Source organism: Mytilus edulis, chromosome 9 (genome assembly GCF_963676685.1).
Source record: "Mytilus edulis chromosome 9, xbMytEdul2.2, whole genome shotgun sequence".
Taxonomy (NCBI): domain Eukaryota; kingdom Metazoa; phylum Mollusca; class Bivalvia; order Mytilida; family Mytilidae; genus Mytilus; species Mytilus edulis.
In genome coordinates, this window is record NC_092352.1 from 14,871,239 (window position 1) to 14,897,188 (window position 25,950).

The 25,950-nt window shown below is 35.9% G+C and overlaps 2 protein-coding genes across 5 annotated transcripts in view; both read left to right on the top strand.

Moving 5' to 3' along the window:
* The first annotated feature begins 5,998 nt into the window (after nt 1-5,998).
* LOC139489570 (dual oxidase maturation factor 1-like) lies at nt 5,999-16,772 on the top strand. Of its 2 annotated transcripts, none has more exons than XM_071276138.1 (11): nt 5,999-6,131; nt 8,164-8,361; nt 9,365-9,422; nt 10,063-10,200; nt 11,207-11,299; nt 11,898-12,051; nt 13,520-13,734; nt 14,057-14,179; nt 14,670-14,815; nt 15,286-15,425; nt 16,232-16,772. In XM_071276138.1, exons 2-11 carry the CDS (start codon nt 8,182-8,184, stop codon nt 16,269-16,271), a joined length of 1,287 nt encoding a protein of 428 aa, XP_071132239.1. In that variant the 5' UTR covers nt 5,999-6,131; nt 8,164-8,181; the 3' UTR covers nt 16,272-16,772. The 2 variants fall into 2 exon arrangements, with proteins under 2 accessions (XP_071132239.1, XP_071132238.1); XM_071276137.1 differs by lacking the exon at nt 5,999-6,131 and adding an exon at nt 6,142-6,628.
* A 3,328-nt stretch (nt 16,773-20,100) lies between these two features.
* LOC139489565 (G protein-activated inward rectifier potassium channel 3-like) overlaps nt 20,101-25,950 on the top strand; it is an 87,188-nt gene continuing 81,338 nt past the window's right edge. For 2 of the 3 annotated variants that reach the window (XM_071276128.1, XM_071276127.1), the window contains exon 1: nt 20,160-20,270. The gene's annotated coding sequence lies outside the window, so the exon portion shown is untranslated. Of the gene's footprint in view, nt 20,271-25,950 lie in introns of all 3 variants that reach the window. The other variant, XM_071276130.1, reaches the window with a different exon arrangement.

Genomic DNA, 25,950 nt, shown 5'->3' on the forward strand with positions numbered 1-25,950 from the left:
TCCAGGACGAGGCACACTAACGACCTTAATCTACATTTACACTGAGACTACTATAACACGTGTTATAGTAGTCTCAGATTTACATTATGATATATATGTTACAGTGAATTTGTATGTAGAATCCCTGAAATTTTTTCAGGGATTATGTAGAATCACTGGCCAGTTTAGGGGTTATATATAATCACTTAAATTTTCAGGGATTATGTATAATCACTAGAAAAAACGTCAGGGATTATATATAATAGGCACTGGCTACGGTAACATGGAAATGTAACAATAATAAAAATATTGTTCATGTAGCAATAACGCAATGTAACCGTAGCCTCAATAATTATTGTTACATTCGTAATTAATCGGTTCCTTACCCAACTTTGCATTCCGGCAATCAGTCTTCAATGTAACAATAATATTTTTATTATTGATACAGTTCCATGTAACCGTAGCCAGTGCCTACATAATGACTGAAATGAAGAAATAGTTTAATAAGGAAAATGAATAAAAGTCAAATAATTTATGCTTTCAATTCAAATCATATTAAAACAGCATTACACGGTATAAACATAAATTGAACCAGATGCTCCGCAGGGCGCAGCTTTATACGATCGCAGAGTTCGAACCCTGAACATTGGGGCAAGTATGGACACAACATTCAAGCTTGATACAGCTCTGAATTTGGATTGTGATTAAATAGTTGACACAACACAGGTTTCTGACACATAATGAATGTGGTCCAAGAACTTAAACGTAAAAACTTTAAATTTCAAATTGAACATTTAGTTACCTATTATGGTCCAATATCCAAAATCAAAATACATGGTTAGATTCTGCATATCAAAGAACCCCAAGAATTAAATTTTTGATGAAATCAAATAAAGTTCAATTTTGGACTCTTTAGACCTCAATGTGGACCAATATGATAACCGGGCCCAAACATTAAAAATCTAAATACATGGTTAGATTAATCATATAATAAAGAACCCCAAATATACAATTTTTGTTGAAATCAAACAAAGTTTAATTTTGGACCCCAATTTGGACCAATTTAAAAACTGGGCTTATAATCAAAAACCAAGTTCATGTTTAGATTCAGCATATCAAAGAACCCCAAGGATTCAATTTTTGTTGATATCAAACAAAGTTTAATTTTTGGACCCCGATTTGGACCAACTTGAAAACTGGGCCCATATTAAAAAATCTAAGTTCATGTTAAGATTCAGCATATCAAAGGACCCCAAGGATTCAATTTTTGTTGGAATCAAACAAAGTTTAATTTTGGACCCCAATTTGGACCAACTTGAAAACTGGGCCCATAATAAAAAATCTAAGTACATGTTTAGATTCAGCATATCAAAAAGTAAAATCACAAAAAAACTGAACTTAGAGGAAAATCAATTCGGAAAGTCCATAATCACATGGCAAAATCAAATAGCAAAACGCATCAAAAACGAATGGACAAGAACTGTCATATTCCTGACTTGGTACAGGCATTTTCAAATGTAGAAAATGGTGGATTAAACCAAAGAACCCCATGGATTCAATTTTGTTGAAATCAAACAAAGTTTAATTTTGAACCACGATTTGGACCAACTTGAAAACTGGGCCCATAATAAAAAATCTAAGTACATGTTAAGAATCAGCATATCAAAGAACCCCAAGGATTCAATTTTTGTTAAAATCAAACTAAGTTTAATTTTGGACCATTTGGACCTTAATGTAGACCAATTTGAAAACGGGACCAAAAATTAAGAATCTACATACACAGTTAGATTTGGCATATCAAAGAACCCCAATTATTCAATTTTTGATGAATTCAAACAAAGTTTAATTTTGGACCCTTTGGGCCCCTTATTCCTAAACTGTTGGGACCAAAACTCCCAAAATCAATCATAACCTTCTTTTTGTGATCATAAACCTTGTGTCAAAATTTCATAGATTTCTATTTACTTAAATAAAGTTATAGTGTGAAAACCAAGAAAAATGCTTATTTGGGCCCTTTTTGGCCCCTTATTCCTAAACTGTTAGGACCAAAACTCCCAAAATCAATCCCAACCTACCTTTTGTGGACATAAACCTTGTGTGTGAATTTCATAGATTTCTATTTTCTTATACTGAAGTTATAGTGCGAAAACCAAATGTCTTCGGACGACGACGACGACGACGACGCAGACGACGACTCCAACGTGATACCAAAATACGACCAAAAAATTTTCAATTTTTCCGGTCGTATAAAAATGTTAAGCACAAAATATCATAACCCTATTTTTTTAAATGTTAGGCACAATATATTGAAATGTTAAACACAATATATCAAAATGATATGCTTCACATCTGTTTTTACCACAATATCCACATTTTAGAAAACATTTTCCTTATAAAAAAAAACCTTGTCCTCCACATCAAATCAGATTTTACGGCACGTCTCAGAGAAATAGAGTTTTCAGCACAAACATCTGAAGGTACAAATTGTACCAATGAAGGGAAATCAGCAACCTCAAACTGATTTCTTGTATTAAACATCCGAGTAGGATTCCTTGCTATATAGCAAGGCAATATCCTTCTTCAGTCTTTTCGTGAATATTGACCATTAGTTTTTTGGAATCTCCCTTTCCTGGAACCAAGGATTTGTATAGTAAGACTATACAAATCCTTGCTGGAACCACTAGTGTAATTGGTTTGAGATATCATCTTTGAAGCTTTTAATTATTGATAATCCCTGAAATCATATTAGGGAATTTGTAGAATAATAATTAAAATTATCAGTGATTATATAAAATCACTGGTCATTTTCAGGGAATCTATATAATCACTAATGATTTTAGTGATTCTACATAATCCCTGATTATACAAATTTACTGTAACATATGCACTATGGAGAGTGGATTGTCTTTTTTTATTTGTAACTGTAGCTCTTTAATAAATGATAAAATGGAGAGAGATACATTTTAAAAGCGAGGCGAAATATACCAACAATCAATCAATAAATCAATCCAACCTCCATTATATATTGATTCTAATCACAAACTTCCAATTTCATCGAATGAACTAAATTATAGGCTGTGATTTTATTCCGAAATAGGCATTGCAAAATGAAGTTGAGAATGGAAATGGGGAATGTGTCAAAAAGACAACAACCCAACAAAGAGCAGATAGCAGCAGAAGGCAATCAGTGGGTCTTCAATGCAGCGAGAACATCCTGCACCCGGAGACGTGCTTCACTGACCCCTCAACAAAAATGAATACCAGTTCAGTGATAATGGATGTCACACAAAACTCCGAAATATATAAAAGAAATTTTAATTTAAAATAAAAAAATATGCATTATCCAAAATACTAAGGATTTTCTTATCCCAGGAATAGATAACCTCAGCCGTATTTGGCACAACTTTTAGAAATTTTGGGTCCTCAACGCTCTTCAACTTTGCACTTGTTTTGGCTTTCAAACTATTTTTGATCTGATCATCACTGATGAGTCTTGTACAGACGAAACGCGCGTCTGGCGTATTGAATTATAAGTCTGGTACCTTCAACAACTAGTTAACCTGATGGAAGAAAGCGGATGTAGGGCAACATTATCTTATCTACAATAGAAATTTCATTCAACTTCCTTTAAACATGACAAATTTCTCTTTACTTTTAATTTTTACTATTGATACTGTTATCTTGAGCACCTCCCAATGAATCATACACACATATACATAAATTGAAAACTACGTTCAAACCTATGATTGCATTGGATAAAAAACCGCAATTTTTATTACGTGTGCATGTAAAACAAATTTCGTTGTAGAAGGGTCTAAAAACAGCACAAACAACATTTTCCAAAAGACCAAAAAAGTGAAAAAGTATATTTAAACAAAACGCATTTGACTAACAGGTCGAACAACTGATGTTCTTTAACCCTGCTGACTGCCATTGGCGATTGCCAAATAAAATTGATCTTAATATAAATTTAATACTAAACAGAAATTTTTTTTTAACTTGTGGCCACGATGTTATGCCACAAACATACGGTGTCAATATTTTTTTTATATATATAGAAAAAGTACAGTTTTCACAGAAACATTTAAAACAGACAAAATACATTCTTTCATATAAAAAAAGGAAAATGTGGTATTATTGCCATGGCAATTAGACAACTACCAACAAGAGACCAAAATGACACAGAAATTAAAAAACAACTATAGGTCGCCTTAAAAAGACCTAAATAATTTGATGGCAATGGTAAAGGAACAAGTGCTGTACGTGTCAGTGAAATCGATATAGGCCAAACATTAATGTCACGTTCAGTACATATCCTTGCACTGTTTGACCGTTTATGTCAAAATATAGCGAAGGAATCGTTTAGTCTAGATGCTTTTTCCAATTAGTTCATTGTTGCATGAAAGCAACCAGAAGGGGCTTACACTTTCAAAAGCCGATAACTAGTTACTTGGTTTTAGACAGAGTTACAGGCTCAGTCTCTTCAGTGATACAATAACTAAAAAGACTAGTTTTAGTAAAGTAAAATTACATTTATTTTACTTTAATGAAGTTAGTTCTTTCAAAAAAACACATACATGCAGACGTTTTACTAGTATTCCCGCTATATACATACATATCATTAAGCTTGTCATGCCATACACTGTTGCTCCACAATAGTTTATCGTTATAAACAGATCTAAACAGTGTAGCTTGTAAATATATTTGTAAACAGCAATGTATTTTTAAGTCCTTGACGGTAAACGCAAATATCTGGTTTAAATATAACCTTTGAATTTAGGAGCATTGTAAGCATTTGCGACGCTTGAAATATAACCATCAACTGAAAATACTTAAAAAAAATGTGTTCATTTTTGGTTGCATTTTCCCCTTTCCCACGCACTATTTTTTTTTATATTTAGCGGAAATGAATTCATTCTTAACTTAACTGTAACAATCAACGTTTCGTCTAAACATACACGCAAACCTACAATTGTTCACATACTTCATTTAGTCTTTGTTTTTGTTTCAAACAATATCTTCCTTTTAACGAAAAGCTAAATAATTCCTATTTGCAATTGACAATACTTTGAGCAGCTGCAAAAGCTTCAATAAATGACAGGAAATGCAAAGTCACGGGTTGCAATCTTAACATATGCCAACAAAATGTCTTGCAGTGCCAACAATTTTTTTTTTACACTAGACTATATATTGAACGTACTGTGTATCCAAATGACGCTCCACACCATTGCTATAAATAAAGGGGGGGGGGGAGTATTGTATACACAAACACCTGTTTAGCCGCAGTAGTTTACAGTAAGAAGAGGACAACTGCTTGTGTTCTTGTGGCATTGTTCTCGCCTCTAGTGAGTGAAGTCTTAGATTCGAAATCCTGCTCGTAGCTGATTATGTGGTATGGGCATTGTTGAAGTCTGTACAGTGACCTATAGTTGTTAATATCTGTGTCACTTTGGTCTCTTGTGGAGAGTTGTCGCATTAGCAATCATACCACATCTTCTTTTTATATTATATGTCTGAGAAAGGGATGTCTTTAAACTGTTTTACCTCCAATTCTTATCTGAATATTGTCGTTGAACAGATATATGTTATATAATTAAGTATATTTATGAGCCAAGAATGAATGGTATGCATATTATGTAGCCTATGGCAAATAAATACACTGGCATAGGTGCCCGACTGGCCAGTGGTATTTTAGCGTAACAGGCGCAGTAAGCTGCTATGATCAAAGTGTTTGCCCTCCCCTCCCACCCATTTTTTTGGCAAAAGTAAATATCTTTTAAAAAAACTGAAAACTGAAAGTAAATAAAGGCAAACTATAAACTGATAGACTATGGAAAGCTTCTTTTTATTGTCTCCACTTTTAGAAGTAGCCCCCCTTTTTCCCAGTACACTCACAGGCCACTGACATTAAGTTAAAAGACACGTCTTTCAATCGCATAATACTATCATCATCAAATTCTTATGTTATCGTGACCATCAGATAACTAGTTGAATTTAAATAATAATAAAATAAATTTACAATCCGGTTTAAAAATAACACTATGCACTGAGAGTATACATAAAATGATTAAATCACCAGGAAGTTTACACAAACTTAAAACTAATTAACATCCTTGTTTAAAATATTTGATATACAGGGAAGTGGACAACAAGTAAGTTTTATTTTCACTATTATAATTGAAAGGTCAATCAATTAACCTAAATTAAGAAAATTAGCTATTTTCGTTTCTACATGACTGATAAATTTGTCTGTTTTTGTATGTTTACGACTGACCAAGCTCTTCCTTGAAGATTGATAAGTTCAGAAAGACAAATCAATCAAAAAAGGAGACTACAAAATGTTTAAACATTGTCCTTTTAAAACAGAAGGCGACCTTGACTATGAGGCTCTAGTATACATTTAAAAAAGCTTATTCAGAATGAACATTATACGCGCATGTTTTGCCAAATGATAACAACATAAAGTGTGAAATAATCTTCTTAAGGCCTACACTAAATACTTAAGATCGAACGGAAGTATTTGTCCCTTTCCTCCTCTATCTAGTTGTGTCATATTTCCGATCTTGATATCATTTACATGAGACAAAACAGATACTATTATATGGTACAGTGGAATTTAAATGGTGTGAAAACTGCTCGACAATCCAAGGTAACGTACTCTGTTGTCTTAAGTTAAATTTGATGTTTCTGACATTTGTAATGTTCAAGTTGAACTCTAGCCTACTCAGATCTTTCCTTACCGGCCAAATAAATTAACAATACTAATAGAACCTCACTTTAAGATTTGGAAATTGGGAAAATTAATGACCTGACATGGCAACTGTCGAATTTAATAATCTTTCAATAGACAGGTCGAAAGATATATATCCTGGCCCACAAAAATGTTGAAAATAATTCATCATGAAAAATGAAAATGATTATTTATGCCAGTGGCGGATCCAGAATTTTCCCCGGAATATCCCCCCCCCCCCCCCCCCGGGAATATCAACTGGTCGTCCAATATATTATACGTTCACTGGATATGATGAAAGACAGTAGGATCTTGACAAGTATACATTAAACATTTTTTTAAACCAAAAACACTCTCTCCACGCCCACCCGAATCCATTACTGTATGTTTTTTAAAAATACACACACATATATATATAGCCCAGGTGGTCGTGTGGTCTAGCGGGACGGCTGCAGTGCAGGCGATTTGGTGTCACGATATCACAGTAGCATGGGTTCGAATCCCGGCGAGGGAAGAACCAAAAATTTGCGAAAGCAAATTTACAGATCTAACATTGTTGGGTTGATGTTTAGACGAGTTGTATATATATATAAATATATACCCTTTCTTATCTCTTGGTATATTTATTATGTTTTACATTGTAAATATTTCATAAGAGGTTTAGCTAAAACTTTAATGATTGTTTCAATATATAGTGTACACACAATTGCTCCACTATCCGGATACACTCATATAGACATCGTATAAGATGTTGAAATCTTCTCATCCCTGAAATTGAAGATTTTCATTTTAACTGTCGTATCTCTCTATTAACTACAGTTAATAGTAGCAAGATACCTTTCAAAAATGCAGACGGACTGTTTTTATTTATATATATATTTTTTTAATATTGATAAAATTTGCTTCCACCAACAGCCACAGAGAGAGAGAGAGAGTTCATTTCCTTCCCCAAAGCAATGTTTATACCGTGATACATATTGTATGAATAACTGAGAACTTCAAGTCAATATTAACTGAGTATCATACTGCAATCTACATATAAGTATAGCAAATGGACACTGGAAAAAGTCTTTGTAAACTAGTGTTCTGTTAATTAATTTGTAAAGTCAGTATGACATATATGCCACTGGACGTTATAAGCATGCATGTATAGTAAATACTTTCTTTAGAGATATTGTAACAACAAAAAAATCCATTTACAGTTGATAATCTCACGGGAAATAACATTATCCAGTACGTGTATATTTGAAGATAAAAAGCCATAACCTGGACACTTAAATTAACCAATATACCTGCTATAGGATATAGTTTCTATCGAGGATTGTATGTATATATAAAAAAAAGAAAATGTGGTATAATTGCAAATGAGACAGCTCTCCACAAGATACCAAAAGGTCATAGGCCATACTTACTTGTACAAAAGGCTAGGTATTGACTCGACTCCATTTTTTCAGAACTAACCTACAGCCATCATGGATGGAGTGATACCAGCAGGGATATTTAATGCCTTCCGGACGAATGGAGCACCTACCTATTATGGTCCTAACCAAACACCATTTGAAGCAGATATTCTCGAGTCAGGCTTCATATTTGCCTTTGTGATATTAGCGATATCTTTCTTTGTAGTTTTACCAGGAATACGAGGGAAAGAGGTAAATATGAATTATAAATATAAATCACTGTTTAATAAAAGTAAAACTAAAACTTAATTGCTGAGACCAATGATTTTGAATTGACAAGGTTCAGTTTGTTAATAGTCTTTCGACAGACCCAATGCAAGAGTATACATGTAAATATTTATATAAAGTCAGTTTATCCAGTATAAAGGCTCACATTGTTTACACTGCTATATAGATCCTTCTTGTTAACAGCCATCTGGAACATCAAATCGTTGTTGAAAGTGTTTGCAATTTTTTTTGTGCTATTCGCATATTCTCATTTCGGTATTCCAAATTTAATGTTTTGATCAATATATATATATATACGAGTAAAAGGAGATTTGGAATAAATGTCAACTGCAAAGCAACACAAATGTCATAAATTAATAAACCATGCTGACTGCTGAATCTCAATTTCCAGAAGGACAAATTGTAGAGGGAGATATGTTTCGCTTTTCAAATCTATCTTGCAGATTTAATTGGATTGTTTTTTCGTTTACTATACGTTTCAGTTAGAGATGTCGACTATCATTATGTTATAATCATCTACGCTGGATCTATAACGCACTCAGAGGCGGATTTAGAGAGGGGCCCAGGGGGCCCGGGCCCCCCCTTTTTGGGAAAAAAATTGGTTGCTTATATAGGGAATCATTGAAGCGTGACTGGAGCGGGCCCCCTCTTATGTCAGTCAGTGGGCCCCCACTTATGAAAAATTCTGGATCCGCCACTGGCACTGGATGTTGTTGCTAAAACACCAGTATACCAGTATTCCTTACTTTTCAGAAAAGGCTCATGATTTTTTTATCGCGTTTCTGTGTGTGAATATACATATTATATAAGACTCATAAAGTAGTTTACTATACGTGTTTCAAAGTATTTCACAATCAGACATTAGGACAGAACTATCATAACCTATAACACTTCATGTATAAAATATTATAAATTTCCGTTTTCTTTGAAAACATGATCGAATCTCCTTTCTTCATTTTTATTATAGAGATTATTTGTATTCATACGGGTTACAGTGACATTGTTTATAGGAGGAGTTATAATGCGTATGTATTTATTAACGTAATTTTTAAAAATCCGCTCTTAATATACATATCAATACAATAGGATGAGAAAGCAAGAACTGAAAATAAAAAAAAACCTGTTAGAAGTATTAGACAAACTGGGGGAAAAACCACAACTGAAATAAACATATACAGCTTCAAGCATAATAACAATTCACAAGCAATACGAAAGATTTTAAATCGAGGGTAAAGAAGATTGACTCGGATAGGGACTGCACAGCGGTTGCTTATACACAAATTTGAGTACAACGAAAACAATCTATCTCAAGAAAAGATAATGTTTGTCAGTACACAAGTTCAAAGGCTCCATATTACGAATCTGCCGAAATCGCAATCTAATTAAAATTATATATACAAATTACTTCCATACGACAGGTTTATACTTGGTATGTTCTTGATACCTCATTGATATTAAATGGGGTTTTCTATATATAATCTATACAAAATATGATAACTTTGCACAACATGTAGCTTGAAAATACACTTTATTATATTTGGGAAAAAACATGGTATATCGGATAAACTGCCTATAAACGGATTAAAAAAAACGAAGGCTACATATAGTTGACAGTCAAACACTTAAAATGGTCACATTATTTTAACTGTGTACGTATACTTCCAGTCGCAAATTTAAGTATGGAGTGGGAAACTGCTGAGCTAAAAAATGTGCCAACTAAATATAAAGCAGGAGAAAACAGAGAGATACACGCTGATATAAAAGTACACATTGGTTTTAGAGGAATTAATATAACTATGAAAGGTCAGTATGGCAAAACATTTCATTATGATCAAATCATGTAAGTGCATGGTTACTAACAATACAAAATGTTTTTAACATGCAAAAAGGGAAACTAAATTGCCTGAAAAATATTGTTTAGAAAGGGAACGAAAACAATAACTCGTTTCCAATTACATTCCGGTGGTCGAACAAATAAAACTTTATATATTCACAACTGGTTTTAAAATAAATGTATTTAATTCCAATGCAAAAACCTTATACGTGAGTCAATATTAGAGCAAAAATTTGCAATTTTAAAGACCTGACAACAGTATCGTAACTGGTATATCCCTTTTTGGTAAAACATTTGTAAGACTATTACCAACTAGACAAACGGATTAAAAGACTAGCGATTGACAGCTGCTACCCCTTGATACCTTACCAACTAGACTAACGGATTAAAAGACTAGCGATTGACAGCTGCTGCTCCTTGATACCTTACCAACTAGACTAACGGATTAAAAGACTAGCGATTGACAGCTGCTACCCCTTGGTACCTTACCAACTAGACTAACGGATTAAAAGACTAGAGATTGACAGCTGCTGCCCCTTGATACCTTACCAACTAGACTAACGGATTAAAAGACTAGCGATTGACAGCTGCTACCCCTTGATACCTTACCAACTAGACTAATGGATTAAAAGACTAGCGATTGACAGCTGCTACCCCTTGATACCTTACCAACTAGACTAACGGATTAAAAGACTAGCGATTGACAGCTGCTACCACTTGATACCGTACCAACTAGACTAACGGATTAAAAGACTAGCGATTGACAGCGGCTACCCCTTGATACCTTACCAACTAGACTAATGGATTAAAAGCTAGAGCGATTGACAGCTGCTACCCCTTGATATCTTACCAACTAGACTAATGGATTAAAAGACTAGTGATTGACAGTTTCTACCCCTTGATACCTTACCAACTAGACTAACGGATTCATCAGTTTCAGGTTAAGTGCAAAAATGTTTCCTTTTCTTTTTTCAGGCGAACCAGAAATACAATTAAACGAGACAATAAATTATAACGAACATTTTGACTGGAGATGGGAACAAGGCAGATTTGGATTTGGAATTTTTGGTATTTATTGTATAGATTAAAAATTTGCTTATAACTTATAAAGCCAGAAATGATCTGAAAAGCAAAGTATGATAATTCAAGTTTATAGAAGTGATTGTAAAATCCAAAATTTATATTGTATTTGATGATATACATTCTACTTTATAAAATAAAATATAGAATAAAAACATATTGTTAGCAATGAAACAACTAATTAAATGTCATTTATACTTATATCTCCAAACATGTCAATGATAGACTTTGAGAAACAAAGCTCTTACTTCAAAATAATTTAAAATTAATTTTCTAAAAAGAATATGCAAAGGATGACGTAAAACCGCGACCTCTGATCATCTTTTTTTTTTTTTTTTTTATAACATACGACTAATCTTACAACAAACATGAATTTTTAAAAAGTTTAATGATGAATGTCTGTAATTTGCTCTTTGTTTATCATTTTATAATAAAGTTATGTTAAAACTAGTCTAAATATGACTGAATTAACGGCTCAAAGGAATTGAAATGAACCATGGTATTTGGTGACAGGAGGAATGAAAATTTGCAAACTTGATTCACATCGCAAAATAAATCCATGGACACAATGCTTTCTCGTTTGTAGCTGGTCGTTTTAACCGTGAGTACAGAGAAGCACAGTTCCGTGGGTTGCCGCTGCCAATTCTGTGGATAGCCGAATATTTTACATTTGATGGTGAAGGTATACGTTGGGGTCGTCATTACCGACAAGCAGGATGGTATTCTCATATCATGATGTGGTGAGTAAAACTTAGTCTTATTATACATTTGATGTTGAAGGTATACGATGGGGTCGTCATTACCGACAAGCAGGATGGTATTCTCATATCATGATGTGGTTAGTAACACCTAGTTTTATTTTACATTTGATGGTGAAGGTATACGATGGGGTCGTCATTACCGACAAGCAGGATGGTAATCTCATATCATGATGTGGTGAGTAGCACTTAGTCTTATTTTACAATTGATGGTGAAGGTATACGATGGGGTCGTCATTACCGACAAGCATGATGGTATTCTCATATCATGATGTGGTGAGTAGCACTTTGTCTTATTTTACATTTGATGGTGAAGGTATACGATGGGGTCGTCATTACCGACAAGCATGATGGTATTCTCATATCATGATGTGGTGAGTAGCACTTAGTCTTATTTTACATTTGATGGTGAAGGTAAACGATGGGGTCGTCATTACCGACAAGCATGATGGTATTCTCATATCATGATGTGGTGAGTAAAACTAAGAATAGGTATCCAAATGCACCATTTTCACTTCTCAATCAAATATTGTGAAACTATGTATAATTGTTTTAGAAAAACAATAAAATTGAGAATGGAAATGGGGAATGTGCCAAAGAGACAACAACCCGACCATAGAAAAAAACAACAGCAGAAGGTCACCAACAGGTCTTCAATGTAGCGAGAAATTCCCGCACCCGGTGGCGTCCTTCAACTGGCCCCTAAACAAATAAATACTAGTTCAGTGATAACGAACGTCATACTAATTTCCAAATTGTACACAAGAAACTAAAATTAAAATAATACAAGACTAACAAAGGCCAGAGGCTCCTGACTTGGGACAGGCGCAAAAATGCGGCGGGGTCAAACATGCCTGTGAGATCTCAACCCTCCCCCTACACCTCCAGCCAATGTAGAAAAGTAAACGCATAACAAGTCAGTTTTGATTTGAAATAAGCATCTTATCTACCTCTTCTTTATGCATCTGTTCTTTGTGTGTTCCAAAAATTTAGGTATATCAGATTAGATATTAACAGCTTGGTGCAACCCTTTCCCATTGGGGAAACCCTTCTCATCACTTTAAAAGTCTTGTCAGAGACATAATTATGCGTCATCTGTTATTACCGTTCTAATGCTTTAGTGATATTTATTTGACGGATCCCTTTACTCACTGAGTGTATACTCCTCGTAACGCCACCTAGACAATATGATAGTTGGTGACTGCTTGATTGCATGCCATCCAGACAATATGATAGTTGGTGACTACTTGATTACATTTTGCTAGTATAAAGTTGTACATCAATAATGGTGACTACTTGATTACATTTTGCTAGTATAAAGTTGTACATCAATAATGGTGACTACTTGATTACATTTTGCTAGTATAAAGTTGTACATCAATAATGCAAACATTTTTAATATGCAATTGTGTGTACATGTATTTAGAACTGGTTTATATTTCCTTTGTAGGTTGGCTCTTCCATTATGGTTTTTAACTATCATACTGTTCTTCGTACTGTTAAAGTATGGAGCCTACTTCTTAATGTTGACCGGAGGAGTGATGGTGATTGCGAACATTTTATGGTCTACCATAAGGAATTTCAATGAACTCGAGATACCATTGGCCTCTGATCACGTATTGAAATTCAAGTATGGTGGTGCCTACTATGTGAATCTCATAACAGGTCAGTGAAGAAACATACCATTTGAGGAATGTATACGCTTTAATAACTTAAGTTTGATTATGTGCGTTACAAAATATGATAAAGAGTAAATGAATTGATAGCCGATTTTCGTATGTTTTTTTTTTTTATCTTTGTTGAAGGCCTTACGGTTGCCTATAAAAGTTTACTTCAACTTCAGTTTAACTTTTGGGGGTCGTTGTCTTATCTAAAATCATACTACATCTCTATATTTTTACAAATTTTATATCAAAATACTTAAATTTTATTATTCTTTCTTTCTCTTAGGAAAAAATATTTGGTATAGTTAATTATTTTATTACAGGAGTTGTATGTGTATTGCTTGGAGCTATTATTTGGTTAATGGACCTACGATTTCCGTCAGTTATTGCATCTTTCTTTGGTGTTGATGTACTTCAGGATGAGTTCGATGATGCTACTGTTGAAGGTAATTATTTCCAAAAACTGCAGTTAGCTAATCATTAGCATAGAAACTTGTCCAAGTCAGATATATCATGATTGTAAATTATCGTGTACGTGCTTTTCTATAAAAAAAACCCTCACCAGTGGCTGATTTAGGAGGCTGGGGCGTTCCCCTTTTATAGCTACTTATATGGATATCCGATAATGCATAGACTTTTAACAACTTCCACTGCCTTGCTGGTGCCCCCACCACACTTTTCAAAATACTTGATCGACATCCGGTCATGTACTCTTACTACACATGTCTCTATGATACAGGTTACTTATTTCCTTAATCTTACATCTTATTGTCAATTCATTTCTTGTTTAAAAACATACCTGACCCGCCTCATGACCCTGTTATCCAACCAACATGGCCGCCATGGCTAAAAATAGAACATAGAGGTTTATCATAGAAGTCTAAGGTGAATTTCAAATGGTCACAACTTGAAAACATTTTCTTATCTGATTTGTAGAAGATACAAGCACATCAAAGAGCGTGAAAGATGAGCCAGACCAGAATGGAATGGAAATGAGGGGAATGTCATCCAAAAATAAATCACAGGGAGCAACTGCCGATGAAGAGGAAGAAGAGAGTGATGATGAAATTTATGAGGCTCCAGTAAGTGATTGTAACGACCAGTACGGAATGAAGAACCCTCTTGATAAATATCTTATAGCTACAATGAAGTTAAAAGCTATGTAAAATACCAGTCGTAAATAGCTATGTAAAATACCACAGTGTATTACCGTAAACAGAGAAATACCATTATTTATCAAATTCTTGCAGATATGATTATTAAGTGATCCCTGAATTAGTAATAGGATTTAGCAAAAAAGCCTTTTCCCATAATTTGAAGGGAAGGCATGGTCTATGTACAGACAAGAAGTTTCGTCACTTTTTTGTTTTGTGTTGTCTGTTTACATGTCTTTGCTAATCTTTTATTTTCTAGTTCATGTCCTAAACTTCTGCTGTTAGCTCATTAACTATGGTAACAGTCTAATCTATATGTTCATTGCTAAAACTATGAGTTTCTGTTTCTGTTTAAAATGTGGGGTTTTCCTTTTGCTAAAATTGTTATTTTTTAACAGACGTTTGCTCAGCAACCAGCAATGATGACTTCAATAAAGAAGCAGAGGTTCACTAAACGTGTTGGACTACAGGCACCGAGGAGACGTCCTCCACCACCTATACCGGGGGAAGATCCAGATGAAGATTATGAAAATGTCAGGTAACAAAACTAAAGATAAATATCTACTTTAAATAAAATTGTAACATACATTCTCTATTTGAAAACGTTTATCCATTATTCCGTTTATTCTGCAAACCACACCAAAACCCTCGTACATTAATGACAGAGACTTATGATTCCCAACGTGGCCTCCCATGATCCAGTGCATTTTATTTTTACCACATACACATTATAAAAAAAATTAATGTGATGCACAAACGAAATAATCTTATGATAAAAATTGATGACATATTGTGTGTCCAATTGTTTGACACAAATGATACAACGTATTACCGTAAATAAATGTGTGAAATACCATCATAATTTATCAAATTACTACAGATGAAAATTTGAAATGATCTCTATATTTGTAATAGGATTTGGGGAAAAGCCAATTCCAAAAATTGGAAGGGAAGGTAAGGTCAATGTACAGACGACGAGATGTTACGTAACTGTTTTGTATTGTGTTGTCTGCACATATGTGTACATGCCTTCGTTTTTTATTTTATTTGTCTAGTTCATGTCCTAAACTTCAGCTTTCAGCTAATTAACTTTAATCGTACTAGTACGATAGCCTATAATTGATTACATCCACTTCATTTGAACTTAGGTGGATAGCAATCATGTTGCATCTCTTTATTGTTATATAGGCTCAGTATATAGGTAACTGTATAGCCTATATTTCAGTTACAACTATTTATACGTATGTGTTTAGAATTTGATATACAAATGGACTAGTGTACTTGTTGGAATGTTATTTTGTAGCACTTAACTTTAGAATTTACTATGTTCTACTTTTTTTGTAGCCGACCAGATCAAGTTCGACTCAATATGGGATATCACTAGAAGACAAACATAGAACGTTGATATTATAGGAGTTAAGTTGTTTTGAGATCACCGCCAAAAATACACATACTAATATGTGATATTAAAAACAATGGATATGAATATTATGCCTTTGTATATATATTATGTTATATTTTGTACTTTCTGATTCCGCAACAATATAAAGAATGATATTATATTTGGTTATAACTTTTGTATAACTCATAAAGCCAATGACTATATTATGGAAATTGTTTGGGATCTGAAGAGAAATTGATTGAAATATTATTTTTAAAAAAATACAACCATTTTATGTAGTTTCTAACTGAAAACCAGATATTTTTCTTTTAACTTGGCTTTTTGGCTTTGTTTATATCATTCCCTAAAATGTTTACCGTCTGAAAAAAGTGGATAAGTTTTGTTATATATAGCTTTTATAGTCTGTACTATATTGTTCATCTAGCTTAATAGCTCATGTTTATTTTTATACTACAATTTCATCAATAAAAAATATATAATGTGTTTATTTTCATGATTACCGTCTTTTAGTATGTATACTGACGCGCATTTGTGTATAGTGTGCACCCCTTTATGGCCCAAGAAACGAGAGAAAAAAGTTTATTGGTGGTATAATACTCCTAGAAATTTTCGGAAAAGTTACAGCACCAAAATCGTCAAACAAAAAGTCTATCGGTAAACAGGAAGTTTTTTAAATGGACACCAATGTCAACACAAGTCTTTTTCTTTGTTGTTCCTACATACTTCACATAACCACAATGAATTAATTTTTAATATGATTTACAATAACAGACTGCGATGAGAAGAGGTCAACAATTCACCATATCAAACTATCAATATTACGGCTATTACCCGGCTTAACTTTTAACTTTCTTCGAACACACAAACATATCTTACATAAAACAATAACATATAGCAGGCAGTACGGGGCGCCGAATGGGACTCTTGTGGTTTTGTACTCGAAATTCAATTTTGTACGGACAAAAGTGAGTTTTGTTCAACAAAAATGAGTTCAGTTTAACAAAATTTGTAGCATACTACAAATTTAAAAATTTGTCATACAAAATTATCTTTCAGTGGACAAAAGTTACTTTTGTCAAAAATTAATTTTTGTAACACAGACTTTACTTTTGTTACCTTATTTGAAAATTGGGAGACAGAAGTCAATTTTGTATGCAAATTTGTTTAGTTTGGATTCTGTGAACTAATTTGCATACAAAATCGACTTTTGTGACACAAAATTGAGTTTTGGACGGTGAGACAAAATTGACTTTTGTGAGACAAAATTGACTTTACTGAGACGAAATTGACTTTTGTGAGACAAAATTGACATTTGTGAGACAAAATCGACTTTTGTGACACAAAATTGACAAAATTGAATTTTGTCTCACAAAAGTCAATTTTGTCTCGCAAATAAGTTTATATTTGCATACCTTTTTGACAAAATTGACTTTTGTCATGACAAAAATGACTTTTGTCTACAAAAATTACTTTTGTCTACAAAAACGAATTTTGTAATGACAAAAATGAATTTTGTCATCACAAAATTGAAGTTCTCATAAAACAAGTCTGTATCACATAGTTTTGTTAGACAAAAATGATTTTGTTATGACAGAATTGAATTTTGTACAAAACAACAAGAGTCCCATTCGGCGCCCCGTAGGTAGACGAAATGGAAAAAGAAAGAAGAAACTGAATAACATACAAACAAACCGAAATACAACACCTATACATATGAGGTAAACAAATGAAAGATTGTTTGACTGATTGTTGGTTGCTTAGTGTCCAGTGGCAAATAGCACATGCATTTTCAGGACGAAAATAAGATATAAAGACAATAGATACGATAGGTTGGTCCTGTGTAACGGGTCTACCAGGATGAATGGAGGATTATTAAATGATATGAGCTAATAAGCCCTAATACGGATAAATCTGCATGTGCAATATTGAAAACGTTCCACTGTCGATAAAAATCAAGATTTGATATTGCTCTTCGAAACATGGCCAATATGAAAAAAAGTGAAGGAAAAGCCGTATTGGCCTACTCCTTAATTTTCTTATTAATATTTAATAAAAGTGTTATGAACTGGCTGTTTCTGTATTGGCCCTGTTATAGATTCTCGGGTCCGATACGGCTAACCTCGAATCTATAACAGGGCCAATACAGAAACAGCTAGTTAATAACACTATATTATTTGGATTTTCACTGCTACATGAGATTATATTGGATGGGGACAGAACATGCCACATACGGACCCGCAAAGGTGTTGTTGTATAAGAGTTCTTCACGAGGACGGGACTCTCTCTAAACGAAGCATGGGAATTAATGTCCCATTCTGACCTGACGTTGTTGTGTACTTATACATCCCGAACAACCAAACGGACGCCTCACTTTGACAAATGTTTTACTGTCGATCTGGTGAAGACCAAAATTTAATAGACCTTATTTTTATTACTCAATAATCTTTAACTTAAGTAAAATAAGAAGAAGCAGGACCAACCTTACAAAATAAAAATAAAAATACAACATATCTTCATGTGTTCATATTCTCCAGTAAAATTATTCGATGTCTAACCTTTCTATAAGCTTGTCCTTAAAAGAAAAATGGCAATATTAATTGTGCTATTGGTAGAAGTGGTGACAACGTTTTATATTCACCTTTTTGAAAGAGGATGTAGGTCGACTTGAAATTATTGAATATTATTTTCAATGGGTATTTATCATGGTGTGGATAATCAGCGTAGAAAAAAAACCATAACGGAGATGTACTATGATCGTTAGCGGGGCAACTAACCACGTAAGACCAAAAAACAAGTGAAATGATTGATTGATTAACTCTCGCTTACTTCCAGTTGCAAATATTTCATGCATATTCAGGACAAGGAATGCCCGATAAACTATTCCTTTTCAACGCTCTGTGTACGATCAAAGAGAAAAAACCTATTATCAAAACATTTGTTTTCCCTTTAATTCCATAATGGTTAAGTTAGTGGATTAAGAGACTGTGGCTTACTTTATCGAATGCCTTCGAGAAATCCACGATAAGGCCGCAGTCTGTATGTTGTTCATTTTCAAGGTTCCTCGTGAGGTTGTCAATAGTTGCATTTTGTAAAGGATGTTATTTTTATCTGCATGATTCATGATAGATCTGATATGGTTGGTGACTATATATGCTCCATGATTTTGCAGCAATAATTCAATCTTGAATAATGAAAGAATAGTCTACCAGGTATATATGTTACGTAACAAAAGATACACGCTTACAGTGGCGGATCCAGAAATTTTCATTATAAGAAGGGGCCCACTGACTGCCTAAGAGGGAACCCGTTCCAGTAATACTTCAGTGATTCCCTATATAATCAACCAAATTTTTCCCACTAAAAAGGGGGGTGGGGGGCTTAATTGTGCCCCCTTAAATATGCCTCTGGATTATACTTACTTTTAATAGTGTTTTAATGTTTAAAATGTTCTATCCGTTGCAGGGCCGTGTTTTTAATTTATTTATCATGACTCAGTGGCTCCCGGGATTCGGGTCAAAGGTGAGGTTGGTCCCAAAATGGACGGTGAAAGATTTCCTGATAATCAAGTAAGTTGGTGTACTATTCGCTCTTATTCGTGATTATTATCTAATTTCTTTTTAGTTTTACTGTAATTTAATATAAATTTTTTAATGGAATAACAATTGGTATGGATGAAAGAATGAGTATTTGCGTGCGAGATTTTTCAAATATACCCTAGTCAAAGATTCAAAGACTAAATTAATGTCCGTTTTTGCCCACAAACCCGTAAATGAATTAGTGGTTCTAGGTAGAATCTTAAGCTGGTACCCTAAATAACAGGAATCCAGATAAAACCGCGCCAATCTTGAAAAGAACAAACTTTCACTAACAGTCAACTGTTACTGTTTTACAAAGACTATCACAGTCACTGGGTTTCTGTTGCTGTTGAAGAGAAGTGTGGGTCCAATCCGAAATTTCTCACGTTACCCAATTGGACAAAGGGTAAGCATAACACAAGATGTAATGCAAGTGTTGTGATCCCGAGTATATCTCAAGACCGATATATACATTGGAAGGTCGTTCCTGCAGTCAGGAACGACCGATTGCTCTTCTAGTGAATTCGTCTGCTGTATAGCCATTAATAGTTTCCACCGGAAGAGGATGGTTTCTGAGTAGTGCTTCGGACATCTCTAGATGGTCTGTCTGATGACCTAAAACTAACACTGCGGATACTACACTCCCCCCCAGTTTTATTGATAAGGCCCCCTCTACTCTACTCTCAATTTGTTGGGAACCCAGACAACTGTGAATTGTTCTTGTCTGGATTGTATGCCAACTCTTCCCCGTCTTTATACAAACTAGAACCAGTCCATTTAGTGGTTGCATGTCCACTATATAGTTGGACCCAGGAGGTTAATTGTGCTGATCTATTCTCTGTCGTGAAGAGTCTGTTCTCATTTTTCCTCACTTGCACTGTATTTATACCTTTGTTTAGATAAGGAATTCCAGGGTCCCACTGTCTTTTGTTGGGACCCGATCTAACTGTGCTCACACACAAGACTGACGTTCCACTGTCTACTGGTGGCGGCTGCTGCTGATTGAAATTCCTAGTGCCAACATTATCTGTTTTGAAAAGTAGCCCCAATCCCAAATTGGGGATTTCTGGATTAATGTATACAGATTCCTGGTTGACAGGAGATTTGAAAGTTATAATTTTTTTATTGTTGAGCAGACTTGCTTTCTGTTGCGGCTTTTCTGTCAGTTTCTCCCGTTGAGAAAGGGTCCTTAAAAGTGAGTGATGTATGACTGTTTTCAGTATTGTCAGTCATTCCTCCGTCAACAACAGGAGTAGGAAACACTGTGACTATTTTCTCATCACTGGCCCCTTCTACCAAAGTGGTATGTGCCTCACTGTCTGAGGTGGAGTCCCAACTTTCTTGGGCCTCTTCATCACTTGCCAAAGTTGTCTCTGTTGTGGCAGCAACCTTTTGAATGCTACTGTGATTCTCAACTGCCAAAATAGCTCCTATGGGTTTCCTCATAATATTGGCTACTGAACCCTCCTTGTCGCCTGTGAGCAATGCTGCAGTAACCAAGTTGCCTTGGGGCACCTGGCATTTCTCTACTAACGGTATGGCTGGGGTATCCACCATCAAGGAATACCCCTGATTGGCCCTTATTTTCCAACAACCACTGTCAGAGTCCTTTATTAAAGTGAACCTCCTATCCACATCAACCTTGATCAGTTTATGAATATCAGGTAAGGAGTACCCGGCAAAGCCTTGGTCCCTTTTAAGGATTTCCTCAACCAACAAATACCCACCTGGGAGAAGGCTGTGGTCCAACTCCCGTGCACTATGCCCCAATATGTTCCAGAGACATTTTAATAGGTAGCAGTCCAATCCATCTGAAGGATTTGCCTCTTTGTCAGAATTGGAGCACTGCTCTGAATCAATCTCTGCTCTAACCTTCACCGACACTCTGGGTTCTCTTTTCCCCTCTCTGTCCCTGGCACTTACCTCTGGGCCCACTATAGCTACCTCCACTACTCTGCCTTGGGGTACAGACTCAACTACTGAGAGGCCTAACTTCATTTGCGGGGACTCACTCCGGCCTCCTGAGTAGTCCCATTTAAGTTTAATGGTCCTGTTGCAGTTCTGCTTGACTGATTCATGAAGGGAACAGTTTTATCCCTCCCCTGCAAATCAAGACAGTCCTTCCTAACATGTCCAGGCTTTAAACAGTGGTAGCACACTCCCTCCCATGGAGGTCCTCTATCAGTGGAGGGACTCCCTGAGACGGACTTACCTCTTAAGTTTGGGCATTCCATTTTGGAATGGCCCCTCTCCCCACAGTGGTGGCAACTTTCTGTCCCTGTCTGTCTGCCAGGTGAGCGACTTCCTGAAAAGGGGCTTGTGAGGAGTTGCTTGAATTGGTCCATCATGTTGACTAATTTTTCATGGACTTGACCAAGTTTGTTTTCAAACTTCTTATTAGACTTTTCTAACTCCACTTTCCATGTACTGACTGGGGCCCCCTCGAGGGCCATTGTATCCCTTACATGGGGCCCCTGATACTCACGAAAGGCCTCATGGTGGGCTTCATACTGCCCATCAATCACTTGCCTAACCTCACGCCTATTTGGCTTGCCATATATTGCCTGTGTGTTGTGTTGGAATAGCCGTATTTTATCTATGGCCTCCTCAATACTTTGGGGCTGAAGGTTAGAGATTTGCACTTCCAGCTGTTTGTTTTCAATACCCTGGCACAGCCGCATTACAGCTTGCTCATACATATAGTCGCCAGGGAGGTTTCTAAATGCCTTGGTGGCCAAGGACAACACTCGATCAGCCCAGTCCTCGAGAGACTCCTCAGGGGCTTGCCGGGCATTGTTAAACTGGACCATGGCAGTCTCAGGGAGTGCCTTGCAGTGGCGGATCCAGAAATTTTCATAAGTGGGGGCCCACTGACTGACCTAAGAGGGGGCCCGCTCCAGTCACGCTTCAGTGATTCCCTATATAAGCAACCAAATTTTTTCCCAAAAAGGGGGGGCCCGGGCCCCCTGGGCCCCCCCCTAAATCCGCCTTTGCCTTGAAATCAAAGCGCTTGTGAAGCTTTTCCACAAGCTCCCTATAACTCACTTCCCTGTCTCTTTCTGTTATGAGGGCATATAATATTCGCTGGCCTTTCCCTCAAGGCACCAGCAAAGTTGGTCCTTGCATTCCTGGGGACCCCATTCACAAACCTCTGCGTACCTTGCAAATTTAGTGAAAAAGGCCTGCCAGTATCCCTTCCTGTCATACTTAATATTTTTTGGGGCATTGGTAACTTTAGAGACGCCACCTACAGTTCCTCGTGCCCCATCTCTGTTGTTAGGTCCCCTTGGGTTTTCCATAGGCCTTTCCTCATTATATGGTACTGGGTAGGCCTGTTGTCCATAGCTCACCCCTGCGGTGACCCCTTGTGGGGGCACCGCTGTATACCCTTGATTATACTTGTCATTGGGTTGCCTATCCCCATAGTTGTGAGATGGGGTTTGCCTAGTGTCTGCACCCCTATTATCTTGCCTCTTGCCATACTTACTGCAGGCCATCTCATACTGTCTCCCACCAGTGTAAGCTGGTTGGGTTCAGGGTGCTGACCCCTGACCTGCATAGTTGCATGCATGGCCCATGGGATGTGAAGGTGTGCCTCAATAGTTTGGGGTAAGTTTGTCCCACACACTGTCTTTACCTGGCCAATACGGCTTGTTACCAATACTACCCCTGTACATGTGGTGAGGGGGACTATCGTGGTTTGGGTCACCAATATCATGGTGACTCCACTCTTTTTTATGTAACTGTTCTCTGTAGCCCCCATCCCAATTCCATGTGGGTTCTGGTCTAGCATTAGCATCCCAGGGATATGGACTATATTCAAGGAAGGCAGAGTCCATCTGGCTGGGCCCTTCCAAGGGCCTGGGACGTTGCCCCTGGTGCCATGCTTCTTGCCTAAATGTTAGTTTAAACATTAATATCATTATTCACATATTTTTCCATGCTATGGCTTAGGCTATGCTTCCTTTCGTATTTGTTTACAAAAATCTTCTTCTTTAAGGTCAACAAGGCTTCAATACTGAAGAAAACATGTTGTTGCGCATGCGTGATTGACAAAAATTTATACAAATTCATAAAAATATTTTATAACAATTGGAGTGTTTGTATATACAGATTGTGATTAAAAATGTACATATATGTACATGTTTTGTTTGAATTTGTTTATTTGAAGCTAGAGAGAACAGCTGGTGTTAGCCTATCTCTAAAGCTGTCAACAGTGGTGGTTTCAATTACAGTTTGTGGTAGTAAATTCCATTGAATAATTGTTTGGGGGAAGTATGACCATTTGTATGTGTCCTTGGAAGTTTGGATGTGTCTGTATGTCTGAGTATGATTTTGTCTTGTTCTGCTGTCTGTGTGTTCAAGAATATGTGATGGAATGGCTACAAGACAATGTATTACTTTATAAATTAAAATAAGTCTGGTTTTTAAGCGAATCTCAGCTAGTGGTGGCCATTTCAGCTGATTTAGCATGTTTTGTGACCCTGCTCGTGTAATTGAGTTGTTCTGTACATAACAAGCAGCTCGTCTCTGTACCTTTTCTAAATGTATCTGTTATTTCATATGGGGGTCCCAGACACTACAACTATATTCATGTTTGGGTCTTACTAGTGCCTGGTATGCACTTGATTTTGTTTCTGTGTTTGTAACTTTTAAATTTCTTTTAAAAAAAACAAGTGATCTGTTCCCATTTGATACTATGTTGTCTGTATGTTTGTTCCACTTCAGATTCGATTGTAAGGTAATGCCTAGATATTTTGCAGATGTAACTGATTCGAGGATGGGATTGTGGAGGATGCAATTATGCCGGTAGTTATTTTTCTTTTGTGAGATGGAAAGGTTGGTACATTTATCAGGGTGAAATGCCATAAGCCAATCTGACTCCCATCGAGCTGCTGAGTCTAGGTCAAATTGTAGCTTATGACAATCATCTAATGCTTGTGTTTTTATTTCCCTGCAAATTATGCTGTCATCAGCAGAGTCTAAGCTTGCTGTGTTGTAGGTATTCCGGTAAATCATTTATATAGATAAGAAACAGTATTGGGCCCAATACTGTTCCTTGTGGTACACCAGATGTTACAGGTACTGAGGTGGAGGAAATGCCATTAATTACTACTGTTTGTGTTCTGTCCTGTAAAAATGCCTGAATTCAATTTAGTGTGTTATTTCAAAACCATAGAATTTGAGTTTGTAAAGGAGGTGGTGATGTGAGACTTTGTCGAACGCTTAAGCGAAGTCCATTATGATCAAGTCAATTTGTGTGTTTCTATTATTTGATTGTGCTAGTTCTTGAATGAAGTCTATTAATTGTGTTTCACACGACCTTGATTTTCTGAAGCCGTGCTGAAGATCGTATAATATATGATGTTTTTCAAGATGAGACATGGTGCTACTTGTAATGATGTGCTCCATGAGCTTGCAACATATGCATGTCTTCAATATTAAACCTTTAAAATCCAAAAGCACTTGGGTGATGAGTTCTTTAAATTCAAGTACACCCTAGAAGGTGTATTTGATGCATTATGATTTCAAAATTGTTGGGTTGTAAATGTCAAGTATATTGTTAGTGTTGTAACCGGAGAGCATGAATTTCATTACAAAATTGCTTGTTTCCACTGGGACTCAAACCCGGGACCTCTGTGTAACAAGGCAGCGCATTAACCAACTGAGCTAAAGAAGTACTTCCTTAGCTCAACCGCTTACAGCTAAGTATCTACTAAGTTTTCTAAGGGAAGCAATCCCGCCACACTTCCCCCACCTCAAGAGTCATTATACTCTATAATGATGATACATTGTATCTCCATCTTTTATATATTTATATTTTAACCTGGCTAGGTAATTCTTCTAACCGTGGGTTTTTATTTTTGGGCGCCAATGTAACCGGAGAGCATGAATTTCATTACAAAATTGCTTGTCTGCTCCGGGACTCGAACCAGGGACCTCTGTGTTACAAGGCAGTGCATTAACCGACTGAGCTAAAGAAGTACTTCCTAATCTCAACCGCTTACAGCTGACTAAGTATCTACTAAGTTTTCTAAGGGAAGCCATCACTCCACACTGTTAGTCTGAGATTACTCTGATGCCCA